Below are 11,952 nucleotides of genomic sequence, written 5' to 3' on the forward strand. Positions count from 1 at the left end.
GGATGCGGCAACTAGATGAACCTCACCTCAGGTCCGCGGCCAAGAGCGTGTACACATGCTACGAGATGCACAGGCGGATCGTTGACATGAGGAAGTGCCTCGTTACCCAAATCGACGAGCCCGGATCGAGCCACAAGTAGAGCAAGAGTCACAAAAAGTAAATGATGATCAGATGATCATTTATGCTAGTTAATCATGCATGTAATATATAGTTTACTTTATTGGTGTGTGGAAATGTCATGTGTGTAGTAGCCACCTATGTAATTATGCATGTAATAGTTTACTTTGGTGTGTGCAAATGCCATGGTTGTAGTAGCCACCTATGTAAGTGGATGTTTAATTTGGTTATGCAACCATATCCTTATAAGTGTGTATATAATGTTGTTGTTCTGTATGCAATCCCATTGCACAACACACACATCTTATTAGCAGGAACCGTCTGTGTTATTATTGGTCTCCGCACACATTTCTGATTACAGACCTGTTTGCCGCGTATCACACACATCTTGTTATATTGAACTGTTTATGTTCTCTTGTCTCAACACAAACAGTTCATCAGTGTGAACCGCATGCCGTATATCGCACACACCTTGAATCAGGTTGACCGTTTCTTTTGTGTTGCCTAATCACAAACAGTTCATCCGAGTGAACCGTATGTTGTATATCGCACACACCTTCATCTGGCTGCCCGTTTCTTTTGTTCCTCCTCATCGCAAATAGTTAAGTGGACTGAACTGTATGCCCTGCATCGCACATGCAACTTAAATCTGAACTGTGTTTGATGCATCCTCTATCGCAAACGTTTTGCACATTTTTTGACGGTTTTTTACACCACCGTTTGCGATTATGGCATCACACACAGTTTCGTCGAAGGGTCTCTGATCGTAGTGTCGCGTTAGCAGCATCCTGCAGTAGTGGGTGTTGGTAACAATTTTGTAATGTAGATGATCAGGGTTTAAAAAAATGCGAGAATGACTGTTGGTGGACAACAAAAATTGAAGAAAATGCAATGTATGCATGACTAAAGATGCCATGTAGTTGGTACTAAATCTGCCGTGCAGCTTCCATGGAAACTGCCATGTAATTGCTACTGAATCTACCATCGCGTAGATTTCTGTTTCAGTCAATGCATTCTTTTTTCACACATATTGTATTCTATACATGCTCTGTACGAGCTAGTAGAAATGATCACGTGCAAAAACATGAGAGAGAACAGTTTCTTATGAACTAACATGCCAAACGATACAGTTATCACCGCAAGATCCCAAAAACAAATGAAATGATTACTTGCACTAACCATGCATGATCAACTATATTTGCCATGTTTCAGGCATCATAAACGCATTCAAACTCCCAATTGGTACTCACAATCACAAACACACAAATAATATTGAACATAAAAGTAATTCTTGTCACACCTAAACATGTTCAGATCCACACTTATATTACAAATATTCAAATGGCACATACATGCCACCACTATATACTACAGCTACGGGGGATGCAGTCATAACATAGCACACGGGCATAGTTTCAAAGAACAAAGGTGATACGTTACATTCCTCAGCCATAGAATGTAAGGTAGGCATGTGTATGGAGCATCACGTGATCACTTGTACTTCTTGTTGGTGGATTTGACAGCTCCCTCTATGAACTCTCTTGCTGAAGCCCGCGAGTTGAAATCTTCATTCATCAACCAGTTCCATGTATATATTTTACGGAGCTCGACGACCATTGCAGCTGTGATCACGAGGACCCGTCGACCTTCCCACTTTGCAAGGTATTCCAGCATGTAAAAACCGCAGTCGTGCCTGTAACGAAACAAAATAGGTGAACTCATGCCAACAGAAAAAATGATAAACTTTGATGAAGAGGCGAAACGGTTTAAAATTGAGGTGGAGAACAGATGAAAAAGATAGTAATTACCCGTTTTGTTGCTTCTCAGTAGTGACATACTCAATTGGAAAGTGACTGATCTGGACCTTTGAGTTTTTGTAATGACGGATCCATGTCTCTTTCAGGTTGTTGATGAAGAATTCAGCATGTGTAGTAAGGTCTTCGTCATCTCCTGAACGGATTGAATCAAGCACCTCAAATCATTGGTTCTTCAGGTCAAGGCAAATCACGTAGTGGTGACCGCACTTGTCATCTGGGTTGTCTGGTGAAAGCTCCTGGAACATGGGGAACATGACCTGCAAGTATAAAAGAGGAAAGGAAAACAGAGTTCACATCAAAACAGAATGATGAAGTTGGAAAAATGATATGTAAAAAAATTGCCACATGCAGTAGGAGATATATGAAAAAGCAAGCATCAAGTGGCCAAGTTGACGCACGTAAAAGGTTTATTTGCCACGTGTAATTATAAGAAGTTGCCATCCATGGATAAACAAAGTTGCCCAATATTTTAAGTGGAGTTGCCACATAAGTTGCATTAAAAGTTCACTCTTATTTTACATGGCAGATGTTGCCACATGAAACGTCTGTCGCGAACAGTTTGTAACCCACATGTGAAGTATAGCTACTAGCAAAACATACCATGGAAAAATATATGTACAACGAGAAGAAACACTCACATATTTCTTCAGTGTGAGCTTCAAATCACCATGCGTGGCAAAATGCTTCCTCAGGATTTTATGGTGGAAGTCACCATCCCATATTTTGCAGGTCACGCTGTATTGCATAATCGTCTTGTCGGGACAAATGTCCACATGCCTGTTGGTGAAGTCAATCCCACACGCTACTACATTCTTCGACATTTTACCAGTAGGCCTCACGGACTCGGCAAGATCACCCAGGTCGACGTATGTCGCATCACATTGTATGATTTTGGTTCTGTCCAAACATGAGCTGTATGAAAATGATATAACATGAAAGAATCATGTCTACTAAGAAAATAAAAATAAACATGAATAATGCATGGCTAAAAGGGCAAAAATAATATCGGAGAAAAGCGAGTGAGAGGTTATGTTGGACATTACGCTTTCAGCTCCTTCATGTGCTTGTTGTTTGACCTCGCATTTCTAAAACACTTGACAATATCGAATAGTTGGTTCTGCTCCTTTCTGACCTTAACATCGGGCTCAAAGTCATCCACTGGTGGTGCATGAACTACCCTAGACTGCCTCACAGATCCAGGGGTGGCACTTCTAACGATATCCTCGGATACTGACTCAGCAGGCATGTCAGAACTTGATTGCCCCTAACCCCGTGAGGACCTCCTCTTTAATGCTTCCTCCTCAATCCTACGGTAAGCTTCATCGAGTGACGGCGAAATATCCTCAGGAGTGGCTGGAAGAATAAAACAGTGGGTTAAGAAACTTGGAAACAACAAGCTATTATGCAAAAATTTCAGACTGTAAGTTGTAGGTGCTAATTAGAAAGTGTCAATGTCAAATGTCACTTGGTAGACGAAATGTTTCCCAGGTGAAAAGTGTACTGCAGTTGCCATGTGCATTGCACTGGAGTTGCCATGTGGCAACAACTGTAGTTGCCATGTGCATAGCACTGGAGTTGCCATGTGGCAACAACTGTAGTTGCCATGTGGCAACCACTGCACTTGACATGTGCAGTGCACTGCAGTTGCCATGTGCAAAATGCACTTAAGTTGGCGTGTGGTAGCAACTACATTTGCCATGTGTAACGAACTAAAGTCGTCACGCGACAACCTATGCATAAAACACATGTGATGAAAAGTGCTTTGGCCCTGCCAAAGATAAAAAATGGTTGTCATCTCGTAAATAAAAAAATCAGTTGCCATGTATATATATGAACAGCAACCACCAAATTAGGTAACCTGGAAATGACAACTACATGTGCATCCCATGAGGTTTTCCATCACAATTCAGAAAACAAAAAGCTTGTGACAAATGTCAGACAAAAAATGTAGAAACAAAATGATAAACACACAAAATTTTACCTTGCACTATCGGCTCTGCAAACTTCACAGCCTTCCTGCCATCAGCCATTGGCTGCGCCATCATTGGGGCCGTGCCTGCCGGGAAAGCAAAGGCAACAGGCACAAGATCGTGCACCACTGGTTCATCCTGAGTGCGATCGATGCCAAGACTAAAGCTCGGTGGGGTGAAAGCCATGGGGTGCCTCTCCTGCCTACCAGCCGGATCGTGAAGAAATTGTTTGGCAGAATCTAGAGGTGACAGATCAACAAACATGTCTGCCTCGTCTACTGCAGGATCATCAGGCTTATTAGTAGGGCGGGGCATGCTGTCAGCGGTCTCAATCACAACTTTCTTCCCTATCTTCCTGTTTGGGCTGTAGGGGACACCAATGTTGACAGGGAGCTTAGAAGTGCACAGATTTAAGCTGGAGTTCTCCACGGCGGTGAAAGACGCAGTCTGCTCCGAATGTCCACCTCCTTCAATCATGCACGGCTTACCACCTGCATCTATTGTATTCCGGACTTCCGTCTTCTCCACAACATTGCTTTTGGCAGAAGGTGGGAACAGTGTGGAAGCAGGCACGTAACCAGAGTCACCTCTGCTGCTCTTAGCTACCTCTGGTGCATTGGATAACTGTGCAGGATGCTTGCGGGGGCTACACCGCCTAGGTGGCAGGCCAGCTCGTGCAACGATTGCAGTAGCAGCCTCTGGGCCACCAGCCGCTGGAGCTGTTGTGCGATGAGTCTCATCTGTGGATGGCCTATCATTCTGAAATGTGGCCGCATCCCCTTTTTTTGTGGACACAGAAGTGCCACCAGCCACACACTTGAAATCCGTAACAGATGAGTGGTAATCTTCCTTGTTTAGGTTGAGCTCGGGAGCGTCCACTTCAACACTTGCTGATCGGGTGGCATGGGTCACAACAGCATCTCTCATTGCCACCAGGGTGGGTAATATCTCAGCAGTCCTGGCAGATACCGACTCGTTGCTCCCAGATGTATGGATGGCTGTTGTTGCAGTTTGCACATTTGCAGCCGGTGGAGATGGGCGGCCGCTTGCATCAGAGCTAGTAGGAACGGTGGACGGTGCAGCAACAGTTTTGTCGACTGGCGGCTCATGAATATCTGCATTCCCACTTGTCGACAACTTGGAGTGAATGTGTTCAAGTGGGTCTTTGGTAGGGCGTTTGGTCGATCGTGTAGTAGTCTTCTTCACCCTGCAAAGAAAACGCATGAAGAGTACAAAAAGGTGAGCACTAGGAACAAAATAAATTGCAATGGTAGTCGTCATAAAATGAAAATGTGTGAAATGCCAGAGCTGCCATTTGAAAACAAGGTATGGATGAACACACATGAAATGCAAGCGGTTGAAGTTAGTGGAAAGCTACCAGTTGCCATATGAGTGGACAAGATTTGCCATGTGGTCTAGTAAGCAATGGCCATGCAGAAGAAGTAGGAGTTGCCATGCAGCAAATTTAGATCATAAAAACATCAGTTGCCATTTGGGAAAGATAGGAGTGGCCATGTGGCAAGTTAGACAACTGCCATGAGAAGCAGACAGTAGTTGCCACAGAAATGGATCAAGTAAAAGGGTGTATATGAATTAGAATGCATCAAACAAAATTAGCATTAGGACAATAAAAAACAGGGAGAACCCACCTCTTGATTGTCTTCCTCAAGTCTTCCAGCACGACAGGATCCCCGGTGTTGGACGTCGATGTGCAAGGAGACGACCTAGTGGAAGTGGTGGCACCATCAGTGGGAGCCCCCTATGTTCAATCGGGCAGAAACACGGGTTGGCGTGGGTGCTTGTTTCTGCTTAAATGATCGTCCACCAGCTGTCGCCTCACTGCACGTAGAAAGATGGCAAAAAGATACCAAGTGTGAGACACAAAAATCATGGTGCACCTAGCAAAATAAAAAAAAGGTCGGGCTGTTAAAAAGGAAGGACAAACAAAACGCTAAGTAGACGTCGAACCTCCTCCTAGCAGCTACGGGATCGGTCCTACACCTCTTGCCAGCAGAGCCTTGGCCAGCATCCTTTGGAGCCCTGCCCCTCTTTGAGAGCGAAACCCCCGTGTCTCTCACAACAGTTGGATCAATGCCTCCCTCCGGTGGAGGAACTTTTGGTGCAGCCTTATCGTTCCTACCCCCTACATGAACCTCATCATGTTCATCATCGTCGGTGTCATGTGGCACATACTCCATGTCATTGTCACCGTCCTTGTCGAGACCAGCATCCACGCCACCAAAACCATCCCCATCTAGCTCATCTTGCATGTCAGGGAGCTCCTGAGAGCTGTTGTAGTCATTCCGGCCACGGCAACCAGTTGGTCGATATGTATGTTCTCCAACAAATGATGTGAACTCCCCCGCGACCGCATCGCTATCAGAACCATTAAGTGTTGTCCAACCCTCAACCAACTTCCCGAGCAAGCTAGTCATGCCAGAAGCAAAGTGACCGACTAGGTGCTCAATAGGTGCTCTCACCTGAGCAGAAAACAGAAAGTAACAAGAACCAAACATATTAGAATCACGTGTGTAAGAAAAATAAGCCAAAACAACCATAAAGAGATATCAAATGCAAGAAAATATAATTTCAAAAAACAAATAAACATCCTTGATTACCTCAGCAGGACAAGATGGAGCTGAATGCACATCCATCCACTTTCCAAAGTTTTGTGGCCCACCAAACACACTGTAGTCTATAGCATGCTTGGCCATCGGCTGAAAAACAGCAAAAACAACTCAGATGCCAAAAGAAAAATAAGGAGCAGTGATTACAATTCATGGATTGCAAAGGAAAAAAAGGAGTTTCGATAGGGAACGGCGGAGTTGCCGTATGGGGACCAACATGGTTTCCATGTGCAGACAACCACGGTTGCCAAGGTATTTATGACTTGTTAGCCATAAATGGAAGCGGTGAGGTGGTGGAATGGAATGCACAAACAAAATTGACTACAAAAAATGGAGTATCAATGCCAATTAAAGTGTTGTGCATTTCCCACGCATAACCAAACGTATTTGTCATGCTGTATACGCTATAGATTCCCCTCTTTGAAAAGAAAACATATATGAACAAGCAGTATGGGTCAGTTTTTAGATTTTTTCATATTATATCCAACATCAAAATTCAAGAATGCCGTGCAAGAAAGAAGGCAGAACTAACCTGCAGTTTCCCATATTTGGTATCAGATATCCTATCAGCGGCAAGCACAGCCTTGACAGCATCATACGTCCACGCAGAGACATCAAACTTATGTGGAGGCGGTGGGCCTCCTATCTCAGTAAAGTCGATAGTGGACAAATCAAGACGATCGACGTACATGAGCTGGTTTACACAATAAAGCAAGCTAGTAAATCATAATATAACAATGGTCGGTGTTGTGCAGGAAAAGAAAACAGATAAAAAACCGGGAAAAAAGAAAAAGAAAATGACCACGGTCTTAACGTCGTTGGCAGTGCAGTATTCCTTGAGTCACAAGTTGAAAAAAAGGGAAGAAAGATTTGCCATCTATCTATGTTGTTAGTTGTCACCTATATATGGTGTTAGTTGCCATCATGCTATGTTGGCAGTTGCCATCTTATTATGCTGGTAGTTGCCACTAGTTCAACATGACAGTTGCCATCCAAATTGTATAAGGAGAATGAATATAGGAAGTGAACACTATGTGTGTTATAGAAAAATGCAATTGCCTTGTAGGCAGCAACTACAGTTGCCATGGATCAAACAAAATTCACTCTGACATGTAAAAAGTCACAGAAAAATGAAACAAAGGGTTGCCATGCACGATCGCCTACGGTTGCCATAAAAAAGGAAAAACAAAATTCAGTTAAAAGCTCGGTCAAAACTATGGGTTGTCAGATTATGGCCAAACAGAGATACCAAAAAATGCAAAACAATTTGGTTCACACTGAGCATTTGCATAAGAGTAGGGGAAAATACCATTAGGTGCAAGCGACAGCCCTTCTGGTACATCTTATTTGAGAATGCATCATGCAGGAAGTCAGCGATGAATTTACACCAATTCATGTTCTTAACATCTTTCAGCTTCGCCTGCACAACACAAATCAGGACAAAAAGATGCTGCATCAGCATTCAATAAAAACATCAAAACTGGCAGTGACTAGCTTCTGCGTGACATCAAAATCAAAAGATTGTAGGGGAAAATAAATAGAGAGAGAGCATTCACCAGGACAGGGAAGCACTTGTTGCTTGGGCGAAGAGATGTGATAGGCGCAAAGACAGCTAAGATCAAGTACATGAGCAGCTTCATCTTAAATACCTCGCCATGGGTTCTCATGCCCTCCAGCGAAGTTGCCAGCACAGTCGTATTAGGCATGGATGGCATTCCAGGAAACAAACGGGCGAACAAAGTTTCCTCAATCTTATTATTCACCTCATACGGGACATTGATTTCTCCACGGGGTACACCCAAAGTGCAGAACACAGATTCCTCATCCAAAGGCAGTCTTCCATGTCCCGGAATCACGAATTCCCTAGACGCAGGCTCATATATCTCACCGAGCCAGTCGCATACAGGGTTTACTAGGTTCGTGCACCGAACATCCATCAGATCCTGCATCCCCATCTCACAGGAAGCTCCCTTCTGCTCATCAGTAAATCCCTCGGTCAATATAGTCAGGCTTCTTGCGAAGCCCTATTGCGCTGACGTTTCTTCTTCTGCATAACACAAAAAGAATCATTTGTTGCCATGTTTCAATGTAGTAAAAATTTAGTTCTAACAGAAGAATGAAAACTCAATGTCAAATTAAAACATAGGGGGAGAGTGACCTCATCGCCATCTTTTGTACGACCGGTCGCACGATTCCGTGGCGGTAACTCCATGAAGTCATCATCATCTTGATGGTCACCACGAGCCATTGTGCTACGGTAAGAACAAAAACACGTTAGTGTAAAATGAAAACACAGCCGACAGATGCAGACAGAGATGCACGAAGTAACGATTCAATGGATATCATCGATAATAAAAATGAAAACTGCCATGTTTACCCCAAAGTTTTAGCATGTGAAAAGGAGGTAATTGCCATGTGTTGAACATGCACAAAATAGGCAGAAAATAACCAATGGAAAAGCAAATGCAGAAACATAGCAACTGAATATGTGTGTGCTTCTTAAGGAAGCACTTGCCATGTAGCAGAATCAAGTTGCCATGTTGGCACTAAACAATGTGGCAACTGAGGCAGTACAGTGGAACACCCAACTACCATTGTCCAACATGTAATGTGGCAACTAACACATTTGCATAATAAAAGTACAGGTCACATCTACTAGGTTCAAGTTGCCATGTTAACAAACAAAGGATGTGGCAACTAAGTCAGTTCAAATAGAACAGACAACTTCCAGTCTACAATGTATAATGTGGCAACTCACACACTGGCCTCGTAAAAAAATGAGTTGCCATGTAATGCAATCAAATATGTTGTGCTATCACAAAACAGCATGGCAACGAAGTGAGCCCATTGTACAGTCAAACTGCCATTACTCTACATATGACATGGCAATTGTCGTAGTTGATTCACAATATTAGTTGCCACTTAGAAGGATAGTTGTAGGTAAACAAAATGCAATGAAATTGTTGTGACTGCCATTATCCCACACTTAAATATGCATCTACCTAGATATAGGGATCATACAGAAATATCACTCCTCGAGTTGGATCTCATAAACTGACATTATCCTACATATGACATGGCAACTGACATAGTTGATTCAGAAAATTAGTTGCCATAAATGAGGATAGTTGTGGACAAAACAAGTGTGTTGAAATTGCCATGACTGTCATTATACTACACTTTGAAATGCACCTAACTAGATCTAGAGTTCATACACAACTATCATATCCTTAATTCAACAACAAAAAACGCCCTAAAAACAGTGACGACCATAGCCTTCGAGGCAAATCAGAACTAATAAATAGAAATCGCTCGCACAGGCAAATGCACGAACTAATCTCTCGTATATAGAGATGTGGTTGCCGACCGGGCGAGCCTCACCGGCATGATTACCACCGCAACGGCGACGGAACTGCGCAATGCCGCCCTAAATGGCACACACGCGACTCCCCTGCCGACGGGGACACCTGAGCGCCGCGAATCCGCCTGAATCTCGAGAAGGCCCGAGGGGAATGTGACCAGGGAAGAAGGGGGGCAGATTACGCAGGGAGGAATATGACCAGCTTCGATAGCCTTACCTTCTCACTGCGGCTGCTCCGACGACGACGCTCCGGTCCGGTGAACACCAGCAATGGCCGCGAATGCCGTCGACTCTTCTGCCGCCGCCGCCTCCTCCTCTCGTCTTCTCTTCCAATCGAATGGAACTGCTGTGGATGGTGGGTTGGGGAGTTAATGAATGGGAAGGGGGAGTAATGAAACCGCAACGAGGGGAGGGAATGGCGAGTCGTGGGAGATGCAAAACGAAGTTGTGCGCGGCGTGCGGGCGCGACGGCAGTTTCACCGCACGCCTCGACTCGCAACCGCTGTCGTCCGAGTGAGAAACGACGTGCAGGCGAACTAACTACACACCACACACTGGCCTTGTCCTACGTGGCACACAAAATCTGCCTTCCCGTGTCAAGATTCGTGCAAAATTAAATCGACGGCGATCGAGGCGTGTGGGCGAGTTGGAGAAGTGCCACACGTGTGGGCGTTAGTATCGAGGCGTGTGGGCGAGTTGGAGAAGTGCCACACGTGTGGGCGCGACGGCAGTTCCACCGCACGCCTCGACTCGCAACCGCTGTCGTCCGAGTGAGAAACGGCGTGCGGGCGAACTAACTACACACCACACACCGGCCTTGTCCTACGTGGCACACAAAATCTGCCTTCCCGTGTCAAGATTCGTGCAAAATTAAATCGACGGCGATCGAGACGTGTGGGCGAGTTGGAGAAGTGCCACACGTGTGGACGTTAGTGTTTACGAATAATAATTGGGAAGGTGCTAGGTGAAAATCGCCATACAATCAAGGAAAGCGGGCTATTTACGCTTTTGCCCTTGATAGGAAAAAAGGGTAGCCGCCACCGCGCCGTCGCAGCAGAGCGTCTCTCCTCCCACGCTCCGATGGCGATCTCCCACCTCACCCGCCGCCTCCTGAGCCCCTCGACGGCCAAGGCCGCCGCCACCGCCAAGCTCTTTCCCGGCACGAGCTTCTCGAATCCCCATGCCTATGCGCGAAACCCCCTCCTCCTACTCGACCCCCACCGCCGCTTCTCCACGAGCCCAAACACCACCCCTAACCCCGCCGCCGCCGCCGCCCCCGCTCCAGAAGCCACTCCCCTGGAGTCGATGAAGCACCAGGAGATCGAGGGCCCCACGGTGGAGCGCGACCTGTCGCCGCTCGCCGACGAGGCGCGGGCGGAGCTCGACGCCCTCCGCCGCGCCGCGCAGCGCCTCAGCGCCTCCCTCGCGATCCTCGGCGGGACGCACCTCGCCGCAGGAGCGTGGATCGCCTCCGGGGCCGCGCCCGTCGGGGTCGAGTCGGCCGCGTTGGTGCAGGGCGTGGCGGCGTTCGCGTTCCCCTTCACGGCCGCCCTGGTGCTTCGCCGTGTCATCAAGCCCGTCGCCTTCTTCCAGAAGATGGAGGCCAACGGGAGGCTGCAGGTGCTCACGCTTTGCCTTCAGGCCTCGAAGAACGTTAACCTCATGATGCTCCGGACGCGGGTGCTCGCCATCTCCTGCGCCCTCGGAGTGTCGGTCGGATCGGTAGCTACGATCTTGATGCGGTAAGCTTGTGCTAGGCTCTGCTCAGGAAGGATGATTAGTGTCAGTATTCGAGGAATAAGACTAAAACGAGATATGAGATTAGACCTTGGAACTCTGAAAATTTGGGGCTTTTGGATGTTGAAGTGTGCTTAGTTTTGGTATCTGTATGGTATTACACGGGTACCAGTGGCCGTTCAAACTGTTGCTATTACAGTGATATTCGTCTTCTGTTAGATGGATCAACCAGTTGCTGAATCTTATTATCTTGTATGCTGAACCAGCTCCATTTCTCAGTTGATAACTTGTTTATGAACTAGGTGATTATACCTGCATTTTA

General features: G+C 46.0%; 1 protein-coding gene across 1 annotated transcript; it reads left to right on the top strand.

Annotated features, from left to right (window-relative positions):
* Nucleotides 1-10,895: 10,895 nt before the first annotated feature.
* On the top strand, nucleotides 10,896-11,952 carry LOC123145305 (uncharacterized). Its single transcript, XM_044564680.1, has one exon. The coding sequence runs from the start codon at nucleotides 10,974-10,976 to the stop codon at nucleotides 11,637-11,639; it is 666 nt and encodes a 221-aa protein (XP_044420615.1). The 5' UTR covers nucleotides 10,896-10,973; the 3' UTR covers nucleotides 11,640-11,952.

Source organism: Triticum aestivum, chromosome 6D (assembly GCF_018294505.1).
Source record: "Triticum aestivum cultivar Chinese Spring chromosome 6D, IWGSC CS RefSeq v2.1, whole genome shotgun sequence".
Classification (NCBI taxonomy): domain Eukaryota; kingdom Viridiplantae; phylum Streptophyta; class Magnoliopsida; order Poales; family Poaceae; genus Triticum; species Triticum aestivum.